Here is a 19,796-nt window from a genome sequence, read left to right on the forward strand (position 1 = left end):
ACCTCTTGGCATGACTTACAGTGGTCACAAATGGTCAGGAAAACTGTCATTAGAGAAAGTGAAGCAAATTGGACTGAATTGGGGTTTTAGGGCTAAAATGGCTGGTATTCCAGGGAACTGCTAATTTTCAGACAAACATGTTCAAGCAACTGTGTATTGCTCAAAGTTGTTTTTTAAAGTACCAAATTCATTTTTTCCAATTAAGGGGCAATTTAGCATGGCCAATCCACCTACCCTGCACATCTTTGGGTTGTGGGGGCGAAACCCACGCAAACACGGGGAGAATGTGCAAACTCCACACGGACAGTGACCCAGAGCTGGGATCGAACCTCGGCGTCATGAGGCAGCAATGCTAACCACTGTGCAACCGTGCTGCCCTCGTATTGCTCAAAGTAGAAGTATACTTATGAATGCGACTTGTATAAAATAAAAATGTTTATACAGGAACAAAAATAAGATTACCAGTAAAACTTCAAAATTTATTGTGGGCATCATGACTCAAGTTTTGCATTAAATTTATATACGTATGACATGTACAATACTATCAAGTGTGAGGTAAATTAATTTCTTCATTCGAATTTCCTGGTTATGTACAAATTGTATAGAAGCAAAAATTTATTTTGGTAGGAAGCCAGCAACTTTGGCAGTGAATCTTCTTTCACATAACAAATCAGAGCGGGGAATGGGGAAATGGCTTCTTGTGCCTGCTCCGCCATTACTTTGATCACGATTGGCCTTTCACCTCAACTCCACTTCCCTTCCAGCTACCCAGTCCCTTCGTTCCCTAAGAGATCAAAAATCCATCTAACCCAGCCTTAAATATACACAATAATGGAGCATCCACCACCCTCTGAGGTACAGAATTCCAAAGGTACAGATCCTTTGAATGAAAACATTCCTCCTCATCTCAGTCCTAAATTGTTGCTCTCGTATCCTGAGGCTGTGCCCTCATTTATGGATTCCTCAGCTGGAAGACATGCTCCCCATATCTACCCTGTGAAGACCTTTCAGAATCTTGTCTGTTTCAATGAGATTACCTCTCATTTTTCCAAACTACAGAGATAAGACGCCTAATTTACGCAGTCTGTCATGATAGGATAATACTCTCATTGTACTGCCTCCAAAGTAATTAGATATTGCTTAAATATGGAAAACCAAGAACACAGAATCCAGCCCATAATGTGCTTTAACTTACATGGGGTCATTGTGCACAACAGGGTCATAAAAGTATGACAATAATTAAACAATTAGAAAAAAGGTGTGGAAATTCAAGACTCGTAATGCAAAACAAGCATATTCAAAAATTAAACCATGGGGAAATACATGCGGGGGCGATTCTCCAATATTGGGCACAAGAGTTCACGCTGTTGTGAACGCCGTCGTGTTTCACGACGGCGCGAACCGGGCCCGGTCACGTACAATTCTGGGCCCCCACAGGACGCCAGCACGACGCTGGAGTGGTTCATGCCGCTCCAGCCTCCTTGGCGCCGTGCCAACCCGCGCATGCGCAGTTGGGCTGCGCCAACCTGCGATTGCGCGGGGGACTTCTTTTGCATGCCGGGCCTGATGAACATGGGGTCGGTGTTCAGGGGCCGGCCGCGTCAGGAAGTAGGCTCGGGGGGGAAGAGGCCGGTCCACCGACTGGTGGGCCCTGATCTCGGGCCAGACACCATTGGAGGCCCCCCCCCCCCCCCCCCGGTGAAGGAGCCCCCCCACAGGCCGCCCCCCTCGACCGTTCTCGCAGAGTTCCCGCCGGCAGCGACCAGAGGTGAACGGCGCTGGCGGGACTCTGTTGTATCGGAGCGGCCGCTCAGCACAAATGGGCCGGAGAATTGGCAGCTCCGCCGATTCCAGCGGCCTGCGCCACGCCAAACGCGCTGGCGCAAATGGCGCCGATTCTCCGCACCTCCGAGAATCGCGCGCCGGCGTTGATGCGTCGTGGCGCGATTGCGCCGATTCTCCAGCCCGGCGCGTGGCTCGGATAATCGTCCCAACATCACAGTTTTCATAATACGGCACTGCTAAACTTTAGGCCCTAAATTTTCAACGTATGACCATTTCATGCATTCATCTGAATTTCCTCTCACTTCAGTGTTAATGGTAAGCAGTCTTACAACACCAGGTTAAAGTCCAACAGGTTTGTTTCAAACACTAGCTTGCAGGTATCTCCCTGAAAAACCCACCACAAATTAACTGAGAAATGTTTTGGGAGAATCGCGCCCCATAATGTTGTCCATGTAGCCAATGAGGGGGAAAAATGCAAAACTTTCAAAATAAATGCACCATTTCACAATGTTATCTGTTCACAAAAAGACTTGTTAAATTGTGCAACAAATCATCTTTTGATTTGACTTTGCCCATGTGTGTTTGAAATGAAGGTGTGTCCCAGGTCTCAGCTATGTGAGTGCTGGAATGCTAAAAACCGTGCTGCATTTCATTTGTGGAGAGCACAAACTCAGATTCCCTGAAAAATATGCAAAAGTAAAAAAAAAATGTCTACAAGTCTTTAAAATACATTCATTCAGGTGATGCTATAGATAAAGCTTAAACTAAGCAGAAACCGCGGGCGGGACAATAAACTTGCAAAGCGTTTGTCCATGCCCTTGGTCACACAAGGTTACAGCAGCATCATATAGGCCACAATATGGTCCAATGTCTGATAGTGTCCTCAGGATTCTCCAGGTTGCAGAAAAAGACTCAAACACATCCAAACAATTATCAGTGTATCCTAACCTTCCATAATAAAGTAACATTTTCAAATTTCAGTGCTTTAGCCATCTATGAGACTTCACTTTGATCATCACGAGGTAAACAGCTGGTAAGTACATCAGGATGACGTCTAGGTGTTGCGACAAAGTTCATGGCACAGTGTATCAACGGACATATGCGTTCATGATCATTCAGTGCTTCTGATAAATGTTTCACTTCTTCACTAAGTTTCCTTATTTCCCTTTTTAGAGCAGTGTTTTCCTGTTCCAGCTTTTCATACTCCTGCGAAGAAAAAAGTCTCGAAATAAGGGGAACTCCAAAAACAAATGAGTAAGCTAAAATTATTAAAATCAGTTTCAACAAGGCTGCCTGAGAGCTCTTAACATCACAATGCCTGAGTCCCAAAGGAGAGGTCTTTGGCTTCAAAGCCCATTCCGGAATGCGACCATACCCATCTGCCTTCAGTGCGTGACTTTTACAAGAGAAATGCTGAATGTGTGTGTAGTATTCACTGCAAATTAGGGAAAGAGATAGAATTTAGAAGTATAGCAACCTTCAGCTAATTATAAAGTTTTATCCATGCAATCACAGGAGAAAGAAGAAATGGGAGATAACAATGTGGGGGCGGGGCATGGTTGCTGGGTAGGTTGAGGGGGGAGGGGAGGGGTGGCTAAGCTAAAAGGGGAACAGATAAAAATAGTGGAATAAGCAGTTTCACAGAAACTTTCTCCAATTTCTGAGTGAATACACACTTAGAAACAGGCTGACTGGCTTATTCAGAGTCTAATTTCTGTGGCCTTTAACTTGACCGCCCCCCCCCACCCTCCCGACACTGCAATTCTTTTTTTTTGGAAATGTTTTTAATTGAGTTTTCATATTTTATATCCAACAAATTACAAATTATTAGAAAAATAAACACGCAAAAATTGACATGTATATTTACAGATAAGCATCTTCATAATAACAACTGTGGCCGCCCCCTTTAACCGGCATACATATTTTACATTCCCCAATATGGCCGAGGCACATGTTGTGAGGCATTTATTTACAATTTGGTTTTGGGCCTTAGCTTGCCATCAGACTGTCGCTTGCGGCTTTGTCCTTCCTTTTGTTTTGGAATAATTTTTATTCAAGTTTTCAACAACAAATTTTTATCACAAGAGAAAAACAGTAACCCCTCCCCTCCAATACAAAAACAATAAATTAACAAGAAAAAGAAATAAGCGTAAAACCATGAGAACAAACCCCCATAACGAACCCGCAGCCCCCCCCCCCCCCCCCCCCCCCCCCCCCCCCGCGGCTACCTTCCCCCGATTCCCGTCCATTTTCCCCAGATCTATTCTGGGGGGGGAGGGCGGACGCCATTGCCTTTGCCTCCCTGATCGCCCGCCGTAGAATCCTGTTTGGCTGGCGGTCAGCAGAACCGCCCAGAGCTGCAGACTGGCTGTCCGACCTCTCGGAATCTCTCCAAATGGAGAAAATCAAATTCGCCATCCGAGGGTCAGACGACGGCTTCCACAGAACGTGGGAGCCATTCATGCAATTGTTCCGGGACCTGTTTGTGGCCAACGAACAAGAGGAAGAATAGTCGGGTGACACTGTAATTCTGATGGAAATTCTTTGGAATCATTCAGAAAACGGCAGGAGTTGCATATTGGAGGTGACAGAGCTAGAATTCCCCATGTTAGGAATCCTAGCTTCCCTGGCCCATAATGGACCAGGCATAAAACAAGGATGTTAAGTCATATGATGCATCCCTCCCTTTAGCAGGGTGTCATTCTGAGTGGGAAAACAACCTAATCCCTGCATGATGATTATTTCCATTTTAAAAGTCGAACGTGAGAACAGCATTGGCCCCCTTTAACAGGGAGCTTTAAATTAGGTTTTGGGATTGAGTCCTAGAGTGCCTCTTGTGGTAGTATGACTAGAGATACTACGGTACCTGGGAGTGTGAGCTACCATTGGTGGAGAAGGCTCTCTGCTCATTGGCCCAAGTGTTTGCATTTCATTGGTCGGAACGTAAGGTAGCTCCGCCCAGTGAGGCGGGATATAAGAACCCGTGTTTCCTAGCAGCCGGCCTTCTTTCTGTACTCGAGCTGCTGGGGAAACATTTTGTTGATTAAAGCCTTCAATTCGGACTACTTCCTCGTTTCAGTGGTTATTGATCGCGCATCACCTCTCTCATATGAAGCCAGACCTGAGTTTTTCCAGTATGTTCAGTTTTCATTAGGGTAAATGGGGCCTTGGTTTACTGATTCATCTGAAAGACGGCACCTCCGACAGTGCAGAACTCTCTCAGTAATCAGTACAGAACTGTAGCATCAGCCTGGAATTTGCTCAAGTCTCAACCCCACGGAAAATCCTTTGCAGATTAATCTTGATAACTTCTCTTTACAGACAAAGGAACATGAACAGACAAGAGCTTAGTTTCAATATTGAAATATAATGAAAGCGTGTTAGAATATGCATGCACAATTTCAAATGATGTTTGTTGGGAAAGTATTGTAGCCTTCTGCATAAAACAGATAAAAAGCTGCCATGTTCTGGGCAAACAGCAGGGCAACACTCAAAGCTGAATACACTGTGTGTTCAGAGGGATCCAAAAATTAAGTGTTTCTGTAGCTTTATATGGATGTTATTTTCTGTGCATACATCTCTTACTTTTTAAGGATTTTGTCTGATCGAGTTTTAGGCCAGGATATAATCAATCCCCAGGAGTCAGGCTAGGAAGTGGGAGGGGGAGGATGGGGCTATCTGGGGGCAGTAGAATCATGGGAAGCCATGTTGGATGCATGGTGGGACTGGGTGTGGAGAGTCTGCCAACTCCAGGAAGTGGACAGTTGATTTCTATAATTAAAGGTCCAATTATCGGCTATTTCACGGTGCCATCAGAAAAGGACGGCCATTAGCTAAATCGATGCAGATTCCCAATGGCAGCGCAGGAGGGAAAGTTCTATGGATCAAAATGGGGGGGGGGGGGCTCGGGCAGGAAAGGCCCAAAGCCCCCGTGGTTTCCCTGGAGGTGTTTCTCCTTTTACACTGGGTCCCCTGGATTTTTTGCACCTTTTTCATTACCTGCTGTAGGCAACAGGCCTCCTACATACTCAGCAACAACCAAACCCCCTGCTGGCACCACAGAGGCTCCAGAGCTGCTAATCCACTGGTTAGACTGGCAGCATCAGGAGCCCACCCTATGGCCTTAATTGGATAGTGGGCCCGCTGTTGGCCAATTCGAGGACCGTCTGATATAAAATTGCTGAGCCGGTCCCACTCCCAGTAAATGCAGATTTGGGACTTGCTTTTTCCCCTGACATTGGAGTACTGTCTTTAAAAGCCCTTAGTTGCTGCAAATTTTAAAATGTGAATCTCAATGGGGATTATTTCATCTGGAAGTATATTTCTTCTGTCAATACCTCCAAAGCTCCACCAGAAATAAAGATGCGCTAGCTCCTTCTTCAGCTGTGATTCCTGTTTGATGCACCAACAAACATGTAGCTCCCAGAGCTGAAAAGCTGAAAATGTACATTATCGCTTGCCCCCATTCAATCCCCCCTCTTCCCATTATGCTGATGGCTATAGTCCAATCTGGGTTTGTTCTCGAAAGACATTGATAAAGAAATAGAAAAGAGAATGGGCGGGATTCTCCGGTGCCCCCGCTGCGTGTTTCTCGGCCGCATGCCATTTGCTGGCAGTGGGTGTCTATCTTCCTGCCACTTATCACTGGGATTTCCCATTGTAACCACCACATGCCGCTGCAAAACCCACTGGCGGGGGTACACTCCCAGCGGGAAAAGTGAATCGCAACGATCGGAGAATTCCGACCAATTTGAGTATTAACTATCAAGAGACATAAACACAGCCAGTAAAAGTTTCTGTGGGTACGGAAACAGGAAGAGTATACTGAAAGCAAGTGTATGCCCCTGAGAGGCAGAAGTGGAAGAATTCAAAATGGAGAATAAGTAAATGGTGAACCCATTTTAAAAAACATTTAGAACAACCAATTCTTTTTTTCCAATTAAGAGAAATTTAACATGGCCAATCCATTTAACTTGCACATCTTTTTGGGTTGTGGGGGTTGGACCCACACAGACACGGGGTCTATGAGGCAGCAGTGCTAACCACTGCACCACAGTGTCACCCAACGGCGAATACATTTGACAAATACCTGGCATCTTTCTTAATAGCAGAAGACACAAAAAACATTCTGAAATAATTTGAGACCAAAGATCTAACGTGAATGAAGAACTTAGAAATTAGTATTAATTTTAAAAAAGAGTACTGGAAAATTAGTGGATTCAAAGCTGTTAAAGCTCTGGGACCTGATGGCCTGTGCCCTAGTGTTTCAAAAGATGCAACTACAAGAATAATGGATGCACTGAATTTGATCTTCCAGTGTTACCATGCATTGGAAGGTAGCAAATATAAACCCATTATTTAAGAAAAGAGGGAAAGGGAGCAGCTAGCCTGGCATTGGTAGCAAGGAATAGGCTAGATTATATTAGCCAGGACATGGTAACATAACATTCAGAAAAGCATAACGTGATTGAGCAGAATCAAAACGGATTTATCAATGGGAAATTACGTCTGACAAACTTGCTGAGGGTTTTTGAGATTGGAACTGGCAGGATAGATAATGAGGAACCAGTGGAGGTATTCGATTTTCAAAATAGCATTCAATAAGGCGCCACACAAGAGGTTATTGCACAATATTTTGGCTCATTGGATTGAGGTAATATATTAGCGAGGAGAGGCTGAAAACAGAGAAGAGGAATGAACAGGGTATTTCTGGTTGGCAGCATGTAACTGGTTGGGTAGAACAAGGATCAGGGCTCAGGCATCACTGATTTACAATCCATGACTTAGATGTGAGTACTAAGTACAATGCATACCAGTTTACTTCAGATGGAAGTGTGAGCTGTGAGGAGGGTACAAAGAGGCTGCAAAGGGATATAGATAGGTTAAATAAGTGGGCAAGTACATGGCAAGAGGGTAATGTGGGGGAGTGCTAACTTATCCAATCTGGAAGGAAAAATAGAGAAGCAGAATATTTTTAATGGTGTTATATTGGGATGTTAGTGATATTCTGTAGGTACTGGGAATCCTTGCATATGAACAACAAGACGTTAACACAAAGCTGCCATAATCACTTAGGAAAGAAAATGGTAAGTTACAAAAGGATTCCAATATAAAAGTAAAGAAGTCTTGCTATCCACTTTAAAGATATGGAGACAGTTCAGACAGCATTTTAGGCTTGGGTCTTTGCCGAAGTAGGTCCCTATTTGTTCCAATATCCTGTATATGAGCTGGTGAGGTTGGATGCCATGTTTGGGATATGGGGACGGAAGGCGTTAGAGAGAATAGGAAGCAATTGGAGGGGCGATTTGCCAGCACAGCTTGAGGAATTGACAGTGAAGTAATGGCTCTCAGGATCAAACTCATTTAGATATCTCCAGGTTCGGAATTTAACACAGAAGACTTTCCCGACTTTTCCAGTGGTGCCACTAATGGACAGGATCCTTTTACCTGCAGGACCAGAGGATGGGAACACGTTGGGAATCAGCATAGAAAATCTATGGGTGGATCCTTTCAAAAGTAGCAAACTCTGTGCATGGAGTTCAAGGCAAGCTCAAGCAGCAAGCTCAAGGCAGGATGGGAGCCAGTTACTAGTGGTGTGCCTCAGGGGTCTGTTCTGGGACAACTTTTCACTGAAGGCACTGTTGCTAAGTTTGCAGATGATACAAAGATCTGTAGAGGGACAGGTAGTATTGAGGAAGCAAGGGGGCTGCAGAAGGATTTGGACAAGCTAGGAGAGTGGGCAATGAACTGGCAAATGAAATAAGACGTGGAAAAGTGTGAGGTTATGCACTTTGGAAGGAGGAATTTAGGCATAGACTATTTTCTAAATGGGGAAATGCTTAGGAAATCAGAAGCGCAAAGGGACTTGGGAGTCCTTGTCCATGATTCTCTTAAGGTTAATGTGCAGGTTCAGTCAGCAGTTAAGAAGGCAAATGCAATGTTAGCATTCATGTCAAGAGGGCTAGAATACAAGACCAGGAATGTACTTCTGAGGCTGTATAAGGCTCTGGTCAGACTCCATTTGGAATATTGTGAGCAGGTATGGGCCCCATATCTAAGGAAGGATATGCTGGCCTTGGAAATGGTCCAGAGGAGGTTCACAAGGATGATCCCTGGAACGAAGAACTTCTCGTATGAGAAACGTTTGAGGACTCTGGGTCTGTACTCGGAGTTTAGAAGGATGAGAGGGGATCTTATTGAAACGTACAAGATACTGTGAGGCCTGGATAGAGTGGACATGGAGAGGGTGTTTCCACTTGTAGGAAAAACTGGAACCAGAGGTCACTATCTTACACTAAAGGGATGATCCTTTAAAACAGAGGTGAGGAGGAATTTCTTCAGCCAGAGGGTAATGAATCTGTGGAACTCTTTGCTGCAGAAGACTGTGGAGGCCAAATCACCAAGTGTCTTTAAGACAGAGATATAAAGGTTCTTGATTAATAAGGGGATCAGGGGTTATGGGGAGAAGGCAGGAGAATGGGAATGAGAAAATATCAGCCAAGATTGAATGGAGGAGAAGACTCGATGGACCGAGTGGCCTTATTTTGCTCCTATGTCTTATGGTTTTATGGAGTGAAAGTGAAGTGGGGGAGGGTGCTGGTGCCTTTAGTAGATAATGAGATGTGGAGTTAGACCCTTTGTAGGGTGAATTGCATGTCCTCATGTGCGACACTGGGCTTGATCCAGTTTAAGTTAGTGTTTTGGGAGCACCGAACCAAGGAGAGGATGAGCTATTTTTTTCCTGGAGGTGGACAATAAGTGTAAGTGGTATTCCGGGGTCCCAGCCAACCACAGACACATGCTCTGGTCCTGTCACAAGCTCGTATGTTTTTGGGTCTCCTTCTTTAGCACCATGTTGGCGATTCTCAATATCGTACTGGAGCCCTTTGGTTGCATTATTTGGGGTGTTGGACTTGCCGGGGCTGGAGGCGGGGCGGAAGCAGATGCCCTTGCCTTCGGATCATTGAGTGCCTGGAGGCAAGCCCTCTAACAATGCCAGGTTAGACAACAAAACTGGCGCCGAACCTGGACCGATTCAGCGACTGTGGAGGGGCTAGCACTGGCGCCAAGTGGAACACAATCGTTTCCAATGAAAAGTGGCGCGGAGTTCGGCAGGTCCATGATTGACACTCGGGAGGCTGACAAGCTGAAGCCGCACATACACATTACAATCCCCACACACACTAATCCCAGCTAACAAGATAGCACTGGTTGTGGTGGAGCGCGCCCATACAGCTGATGGGTCCGCTGGGGCCAGATGACACCTAGGGGTGTGCCCTGGGGGGACACTCATACGACCCCTGGTCCTAAGTTCACAGTGGGCTGTTAGCGGTGTTTGCAACTGCATGCCTGCCTTTCCGGCTGCAGCAATGGTGTTCCGTGCTTGCCCACCCGACCCCACAGCCCACCTCCTGCCACCCCCCTACTCCCCCTGGTCCTGGCAGAAGCCTCCCCCCGCCAGCTGCACAACAGCAAACTAAGGCGATGTTGGACACTTTCCATACCCCAACTCTCTCCCTCAGTAGCCCCGATGCCGGTTTCACAATTTTTAAAAGCACAAGTGCACCACGCCGTCAGGAACGCGACCCATCGAAGGCGGAGAATGACGGAGGCACCGGAGAATACCAAGTGTGGCCAGCTAATGATATGCGGGTGTTTACTGTACGTACATTCCAGACCAATTGATGCCGCTGTTGAGGTGACAGAGAATTGGGGTTTGGCGTCAAATCGGCGCCCACTGTGATTTTGGAGTTGGAACCTGTTCTCCGCCCTGTCACGATTCCAAATTTCGGCATCAGCCAACGGAGAACTCTGCCTCATTTTCTCAGAATAAGGGATCGGCCATTTTGGACTAAGATGAGGTGAAATGTCTTCACTCAAAGGGTTGTGAATGTTTGGAAATCTCTACCTCAGGGAGCTGCTTTTCTCTGCTGCAGAGTTTATTCAAAACAGAGATCAACATGTTTTTGGATGCTAAGCGAATCAAGGGATTCATAGTATTCCCGCAGTGCAGAGGGAGGCCATTTGGCCCATCAAGTCTGTACCAACTCTCTGCAAGAGCACCCCCCCGCAGGCTCATTCCCCTGCCTGATCCCACCTAACCTGCAAATCTTTGGACTGTGGGTGGAAACCAGAGCACCCAGAGTAAACCCACAGAGACAAGGGGGAACAGGCAAACTCCGCAGTCACCCGAGGCTGGAATTAAACCCGGGTTCCTGCCACTATGAGGCAGCAGTGCTAACCACTGTGCCACTGTGCCTTCTGAGCAGCATATGATTATGGAGATATGGAGATAGTATAGCTGATATAGAATATCAGTCATGGTATTACTGAGTAGCCGAGCAGGCTTGAAGGACCAAATGGCTTACTGTTGTTCCCATTTTGTATGTTTACCATGAACAGCGGTTGAGGTCAACCTCAGAAGATTCTGTGAGATGGACCCAGTGCAAGCGTTAAACTCACTGTTCTATATTCTCACTGTTTTAGTCCTTTGATCTACATTCAAGTTTCTTTTAACCAGAGCACAGAGAGTTTGGAAACAGAATAAATGTACCCTGTACAGCCTATTATTAATGCTACCATAATCCACCAGAGATTATTGGTTAAAATATCATCATTGTCAAATGGTTGAAAATATTCAATATGACTGGAGAAAGAAACAGAAACATTTTATGCCTGTGACCTTTCACCAGAAGCTTCTCTGGCCTGAAATATTGACCGGTTTGTAATGCAGGTGGTGGGGTCTCACCTGGATAGGAGGGGGGAAATCGGTAGCAAGGGGGTGTCTCTCAGTGGCCAAACCCCCTCCTCCCAGCCCCACCTTCCTGACCGTTGATCCTTTGAATAGGCACTGGGTGCCTTAGAAGGAGTGATTCCCCTTTGGTTTCTTGCATGGCCAATGCCCTGCCTCTTGTAGGCTGACTACCAGTGGCAGCAGGAAGAGGCCCTTAAGTGGCCATTAATTGCCACTTAATTGGGCGATTGGTCGAGGAGCAGGAAGGCAGTCCATGGGCCGTCTTGATCAGACTTGGCGGGTAGAGGCAGAAAGGTGGCAGGGCCCCCACCTGCTATTCTCCTGCCCCATTAAATGTGCCCCCCTCATCCTTTTAAAAAAAAAAAAATTTTATTGAAATTTTTTACAGAAAATATAACAAACAATAACAAGCAACAATAAAACAACATAATAAGTATAACACCCCCAAGACCATAACACCGCATGTATCACACCCCCCCCACCCCCCCAAACCCAGTAAACAACAAGATAACTTAAAAATAAATTTAAATTAAATACGCATATTCAACACCCCCCCCCCCCCCCCCCCCCCCCCGCCCTCGCCCCACTTTTTCCCCCCTCCCCCCCGGGTTGCTGCTGCTGACCCAGTACCCTATCGCTGAGCCAGAAAGTCGAGGAAAGGTTGCCACCGCCTAAAGAACCCTTGTACCGACCCTCTCAGGGCGAATTTGACCTTCTCCAGCTTAATAAATCCCACCATGTCATTGATCCAGGTCTCCACGCTTGGGGTCTCGCATCCTTCCACTGTAGCAAGATCCTCCGCCGGGCTACTAGGGACGCAAAGGCCAAAACACTGGCCTCTCTCGCCTCCTGCACTCCCGGCTCCACCGCAACCCCAAAAATCGCGAGTCCCCAGCCTGGCTTACCCCTGGATCCTACCACCCTCGACACCGTCCTCGCCACCCCCTTCCAGAACTCCTCCAGTGCCGGGCATGCCCAGAACATATGGGCATGGTTCGCTGGACTCCCCGAACACCTGATACACCTGTCTTCACCCCCAAAGAACCTACTCATCCTAGACCCGGACATGTGGGCCCGGTGCAGCACCTTGAATTGGATGAGGCTAAGCCGCGCACATGAGGAGGAAGAGTTAACCCTTTCCAGGGCATCAGTCCATGTCCCATCTTCAATCTGTTCCCCCAGTTCCCCCTCTCACTTAGCCTTTAGCTCCTCTACTGACGCCTCCTCCACCTCCTGCATTACCTTGTAGATATCAGATATCTTCCCATCCCCGACCCAGATCCCCGACAGCACCCTATCACTCACCCCCCTCGCGGGAAGCACAGGGAATCCCTCCACCTGCCGCCTGGCAAACGCCTTTACCTGCAGGTACCTGAAGATGTTCCCCGAGGGGAGCTCAAATTTCTCCTCCAGCTCCCCCAGGCTTGCAAACCTCCCATCAATGAACAGGTCCCTCAGCTGTCTGATGCCCGCTCTGTCCCAACCCTGGAACCCCCCAGCAATGTTCCCCGGGACGAACCGATGGTTCCCACTTAGCGGAGCCTCCATCGAGCCCCCCACTTCCCCCCTATGTCGCTTCCACTGCCCCCAAATCTTGAGGGTAGCCGCCACCACCGGACTCGTGGTATACCTCGTAGGAGGGAGCGGCAACGGTGCCGTTACCAGGGCCCCCAGGCTTGTGCCTCCACAGGACGCCATCTCCAACCTTTTCCATGCTGCCCCCTCCCCCTCCATCACCCACTTGCGCACCATCGACACATTGGCCGCCCAATAATACCCCCAGAGATTGGGTAACGCCAGCCCCCCACCATCTCTACCTCGCTCCAAGAAGACCCTCTTCACCCTCGGGGTCCCATGCGCCCAAACAAAGCTCATGATGCTGTTAGTCACCCTCCTAAAAAAGGCCCTAGGGATAAAGATGGGCAAACACTGAAAAAGGAACAAGAGCCTCGGGACCACCGTCATTTTGACGGACTGCACTCTACCCGCCAACGATAGCGGCACCATGTCCCACCTTTTAAATTCCTCCTCCATCTGCTCCACCAGCCTGGCAAAGTTGAGCTTGTGGAGAGTCCCCCAACTCCTGGCCACCTGCACCCCCAGGTATCTGAAACTCTTCACTGCCCTCTTAAACGGGAGCCTCCCAATTCCCTCCTCCTGATCACCCGGGTGCACTACAAACACCTCGTTCTTGCCCAGATTCAGCTTATAGCCCGAAAAGCTCCCAAACTCAGCCAATAGCTCCATCACCCCTGGCATTCCCCCCTCTGGGTCTGCCACATACAGCAGTAAGTCGTCCGCATACAGCGATACACGATGTTCCTCCCCACCCCGCACCAGACCCCTCCACCTCCCCGACTCCCTCAACGCCAAAGCCAGAGGTTCAATCGCCAGTGCAAAAAGCAAGGGGGACCGGGGGCACCCTTGCCTGGTCCCACGGTAGAGCCTGAAGTACTCTGATCTCCTTCCATTAGTAACTACACTCGCCATCGGGGCCTCATGCAGCAACCTCGCCCATTTGATGAACCCCTCCCCAAATCCAAACCGCTCCAGCACCTCCCACAGGTACCCCCACTCAACTCTATCAAACGCCTTCTCTGCATCTAGCGCCACCACTATCTCCGCCTCCCCCTCCACCGCCGGCATCATAACAACATTTAACAATCTCCGCACATTCGTATTAAGCTGTCTTCCCTTGACACATCCTGTCTGATCCTTGTGTATCATCCCTGGCACACAGTCCTCTATCCTGGTGGCCAGGATCTTCGCCAGAAACTTAGCATCTACATTGAGGAGCGAGATTGGCCTGTATGATCCACACTGCAAGGGATCCTTATCCCGCTTCAGGATCAAATAAATCAGCGTCCGTGACATCGTCTGGGGCAAAGCCCCCCCCCCCTCCCATGCCTCATTGAAAGCTCGCACCAACAGGGGGCCCACCAGGTCCGCATACTTTTTATAAAATTCCACCGGGAACCCATCCGGCCCTGGCGCCTTTCCTGACTGCATTTGACCAATCCCCTTGACTAGCTCCTCCAACTCAATCGGCGCCCCCAGCCCCTCCACCAGCTCCTCCTGCACCTTTGGGAAACGTAGCCTGTTCATGAAGCTCTCCATCCACCCCCCCCCCCCCCCCCCCCCCCACTGGTGACTCTGACCGGTACAGTTCCTCGTAAAAGTCCCTAAAGACCCCGTTCACCTCTGCCCCCTTCCGCACCACATTCCCAACCTTATCCATCACTCCCCCAATTTCCCTAGCCGCATCTCGCCTGCGGAGCTTATGCGCCAGCATCCTATTCGCCTTCTCCCCATACTCATAAACCGCGCCTTGCGCCTTCCTCCACTGTGTCTCCGCCTTTCTGGTGGTCAGCAAGTCGAACTTGGCCTGCAAGCTACGGCGTTCCCCCAGCGATCCTTCCTCCGGGGCCTCCGTGTACCTCCTATCCACATCCAAGAGCTCCCCCACCAGTCTCCCCCTCTCCATCCTTTCCCTATGGGCCCGGATGGAAATCAGCTCCCCCCGGATCACTGCCTTCAGAGCCTCCCAAACCATCCCCACCCGGACCTCCCCCGTGTCGTTGGTCTCAAGATACCCCTCAATACTTCCCCGGACCCTCCTACACACCTCCTCATCAGCCAACAACCCCATGTCCAGACGCCACAGCGGGCGCTGGTCCCGCGCCTCCCCCATCTCCAGATCGACCCAGTGCGGAGCATGGTCTGAAATTGCTATGGCCGAATACTTGGCATCCTGCACCCTCAGGATTAGTCCCCTGCTCTAGACGAAAAAATCTATTCAGGAGTAAACCTTATTCACATGGGAGAAAAAGGAATACTCCCGCGCCCGCGGCCTCTCAAACTTTCAGGGATCCACCCCTCCCATCTGGTCCATAAACCCCCTCAGCACCTTGGCCACCGCCGGCCTCCTACCCGTCCTTGAACTGGACCGGTCTAGTGGGGGATCCAGCACCGTTTTAAAGTCTCCCCCCATGATCAGGCCCCCTGGCATACGCCTCATAAAGCCAGCATCATCCCAATTCGGGGCATACACGTTTACCAGCACCACCTTCTCTCCCTGCAGCCTACCCTTCACCATAACACATCTGCCCTCCTTGTCTGCCACCACCTCAGACGCCTCGAACGCCACCCTCTTCCCCACCAGAATCGCCACCCCCCCCGGTTCTTCTCGTCTAATCCTGAGTGGAAAATCTGCCCCGCCCACCCCTTCCTCAGACGAACCTGGTCCGCCACCTTCAGGTGGGTCTCCTGGAGCATAGCTACGTCCGCCTTCAGCCCCTTCAAATGAGAAAATACCCGTGCCCGCTTAACCGGCCCATTCAGCCCCCTCACGTTCCAGGTGATCAGCTGGATCAGAGGGCACCCCGCCCCCCTCCCCCGCCGACGAGCCATAGCTCATTGACTGCTCGCCCCAGGCCAGCACACCCCGCCCGACCCGTTCCCCATGACGATACCGCCTCTCCTCTACCCCCCCCCGGCCCACGCCATCTCCTTCCTGGCCACTCCAGCAGCAACCCGGTATTCCCCCCCCCATCCCCCCCCCATCCCCCCCCACCCAGGCTAGGACCCCTCCTAGCCGCGACGCACCCTCCATGGTACTTCCGTGAGTCAGCTGGCTTCTGCTGACCCCGGCAACTCCCGCCAAAACCCGGCCCCTCCCGACATGGGGTCATCCCCCCTCCCGCCACACCTCCCTAGCACCGCTCCAGCACGGGAAAAAAACCAGTAGAGGCCACGCCCCCACCGCCAGCTCCACCCCTCCTGCCCCGCAGCGCGGGAAACCAGAGGAAAGCCCGCGCTTTCACACTGCCACACCCCACCTTTCTGACGCAGCTCCCAAATTCCAGCTCCACCCCATCCCCCAGCCCTGTACAGAAGAAAAAACAAACCCCCAACATTCCCCACATAACACAAAACCATACCCAACAGAACCACCCGGAAACAGAGCAAGAACCAGCATAAAAAACACATGTCAAAATTACAAAAACAGCAACAGCAAAAACAGCAACGACCGTAGTACACAGGACCCCGCAGCCCCCAAACCCTAGTTCGAGTCCAGCTTCTCCGCCTGTACAAAGGCCCATGCCTCCTCCGGGGACTCGAAGTAGTGGTGCCGGTCCTTATATGTTACCCACAGAGCGCAGGCTGCAGCATTCCAAATTTGACCTGCCCGGCCCGCAGCTTAGCCAGCTCGGCACTCCAGTCCTGGTAGATTTGCACTACCGAGTTCTCCCACTTGCTGCTCCTCTCTTTCTTGGCCCAGTGCAGCACACACTCCCGGTCACTGAACCGATGGAACCGCACCAGCACCGCCCGCGGGGGTTCATTCGTCTTGGGCCTCCTGGCCAGCACTCTGTGGGCTCCCTCAAGCTCCAGGGGCAAATGGAAGGACCCCGCCCCATCAACGAATTCAGCATCATGGCCACATAGGATGGGAGATCCAGCCCCTCCGCCAGGCCCAGGATCCTCAAATTCTTCCGCCTCGTGCGAAAGTCCAGCTCCTCCAAGCGGTCTTGCCACTTTTTGTGAAGTGCCTCGTGCAACTCCACTTTCCCCACGAGGACCACGGCCTCCTCCTCCTGATCAGCGGCCTGCTGCTGCAACTCCTGAATGGCCGTCCCCTGGGCTGTCTGGGTCTCAAGCAGCTTGTTGGTAGTCGCATTCAAGGAGTCCAGCAACTCAGCCTTCAGCTCCGCAAAACAGCGCAGAAGAGCAGCTTGCTGCTCCTGCGCCCACTTCCACCAATCCTCGGGCCTCCGCTGGCTGCCATTTTGTCCTCCTTCCCCCGCTTTTTCTGGGGAGCTGCTGCAGCCTTTTCCTTTGCCCCACTCGTGTACGCTCCATAAATTTCGGGGAATGTTCCTCCAAACACCTTCCCCCACCGGGAATCGTCGAAACAGCGCCGTTTGGGGCCCTAAAACAGGCACGAAAGTCCTTTGATAGCGGGAGCTGCCGAACGTGCGGCTTAGCTCCGCATCACCGCAACCGGAAGTCATGCCCCCCTCATCCTAACGTACCGCGGGGAGGGCATTAGATTCTGCCCATGAACTCTGTTTCACTTTCCGTAGGTGCGCTGTCAGACATGCTAAGTATTTGCAAACATTCTCTGTTCTTATTGTGGATTTACAGCAACTGCAGTATTTTGCACTGTTAAACAGTTGCTTTCTGCACCACCAACTGGAGGACTGTAAATTGTTAATCTGTGTTTCTGTTGCAAGGTTAATATAATTTCCCTGAAGAGCTTCACATTCAAATTGAGGGAAGCCAGTAATAAAGAACTTTCGTAATTTGATTACCTTGTCTTCTCTGATGGTGTAGAACCTCACCCATTAGCAGAGCATTTTGGAAAAACACAGACAGCACTGACAAAGGGTGTGATTTCCTGCTGAGAGCAGAAAATTTCCTGTACATGTCAAAACCTAGCAATTACATACCAACAAGGATCTCAAAAGCAGAAGAGAATTGGACCTGTACCAGTCTACTTTGTACATCATCTATTTTACAGTCTTATGTTTTCATCATTTTTTTTACTAACAACATTTTGTGCTTCTGACTTGCCTTTGGTACAAATAAAGCTTAATCTGTTCACTAATTTTATTCAGCGCCCCTGTTAATGTCAGGGAAATATTTTACTCCACGCTGTCTGAACTGGATCGGCACAGTAGTACAATGGTGAGCACTGCTGCCTCACAGCGCCAGGGACCCAGGTTGAATTCTGGTCATGGGTGACTATCTGTGTGAAGTTTGTACTTTCTCCTCATGGCTAAGATGTGCAGGTCAGGTGGATTGGCCATGCTAAATTGCCCCTTAGTGTCCAAAAGGTTAGGTGGAATCACGGAGATTAGGCTGGAGGCCTGGGCTTAAATAGGGTGCTCTTTCCAAAGGCCGGTGCAGACTCGAAGGGCTGAATGGCCCCCTCCTGCAATGTAAATTCTATGGTTCCATGAACACACTGATAACAGAACCATTGGCTGTAGGAGCAAAAGAATTGTTTGAAATTTTTTTTAGTGTCCCCAATTCATTTTTTCCACTTAAGGGGCAATTTATCATGGCCAATCCACCTACCGTGCACATTTTTGGGTTGTGGAGGCGAAACCCACGTATACACGGGGAGAATGTGCAAACTCCACACGGACACTGTGACCCAGAGTCGGGATTAAACCTGGAACCACGGTGCCGTAAAGCAGCAGTGCTAACCACTGTGCCACCGTCTACTTCTCTCTGGCAGGAAAGTGAAATGTATTCATCCCTCTTGGAATACAGAGCCCAGGTAAGCACCCTTATGCAACAGTGGAAAGCAAACTGGGAGATGTTGCAAATATCGCAAGCTCTGGCCTGGAAGGATTCAAAAACGTAACAGGTGACCATAGCCACCTTTACAGCCATTGGCAATTCCATCCTCTCCCTGCTCTGAGGTTGCACTTGTGGCTGCTGAGGTGATGGTATCTGTATTGAAGAGCAGATGGCTAGTATGTTGCTCATCACTAGTAGAAGCATTACTCCGTAAACACTCTGGGTGAATGTGGCCTCTTGCTACGAGACTTACTAACTCTTCTCCTCTTCCCTCTTCCTGAAGTCTTTCTGTGTGTTGCTTCTGCTATTCTCTTTGTCAAGCTAAAGTCCAAGAGGGATGCAAACGATTGTACCAAAGTCTGGGAGGATGTGGTTTGTGCAGAATCCTTGATGTTGGGACAAAGTTCCTTAACATATGCTGCACCATTTCCTGTAGACTTTAGTAACTCTGCAAATTATGCAGCACCTCTACAAACTGAGAAACAGCCAATAGAAATCAATCAGCAACTAGCCTGAAAGTAGTTGATAATCCTTTTAAGCACTATAAACACTATAAAAGACACATTCATGCTGAATGTTGATGGGGGCGAGCTTCCTGCTTCTGAATGTGTGTTCAATTGTGCAAGATTAAATGGGGCTTACCTGAAGGATTGAGCTTCGAAACAGCAGTGCAGGCATCAAAAACTGATGTCACAATCTGCTTCCTCAACATACCTCTGGCAGACATGCTCTTCATACGCGCTATTGCTCCTGCAACAATGGTGCCTGGGGTGGTAAGCACCACAGGCATGCACGTGTGTCACGGAGAGAGAAAATAGCAATGGTGGTGTGGTGAATGTAACTCCATAATTCACACTATTGTATATACATGAGACCATGCATTTGTAAGCGCAGTTGCATTGCCCGACCACTAGGGGTGTAGCGCTGGGAATGCTTAGGAGTTTGT

General features: G+C 49.3%; 1 protein-coding gene across 1 annotated transcript in view; it reads right to left on the reverse strand.

The window, feature by feature from the left end:
• Positions 1-2,295: 2,295 nt before the first annotated feature.
• Positions 2,296-19,796, reverse strand: part of batf3 (basic leucine zipper transcription factor, ATF-like 3) — a 38,831-nt gene continuing 21,330 nt past the window's right edge. The window contains exon 3 of the mRNA XM_038811134.1: positions 2,296-2,991. Within this exon, the coding sequence (XP_038667062.1) occupies positions 2,779-2,991 (213 nt within the window). The 3' untranslated portion in view covers positions 2,296-2,778. The remainder of the gene's footprint in view (positions 2,992-19,796) is intronic.

This window comes from Scyliorhinus canicula, chromosome 1 (assembly GCF_902713615.1).
Source record: "Scyliorhinus canicula chromosome 1, sScyCan1.1, whole genome shotgun sequence".
NCBI classification, from domain to species: Eukaryota; Metazoa; Chordata; class Chondrichthyes; order Carcharhiniformes; family Scyliorhinidae; genus Scyliorhinus; species Scyliorhinus canicula.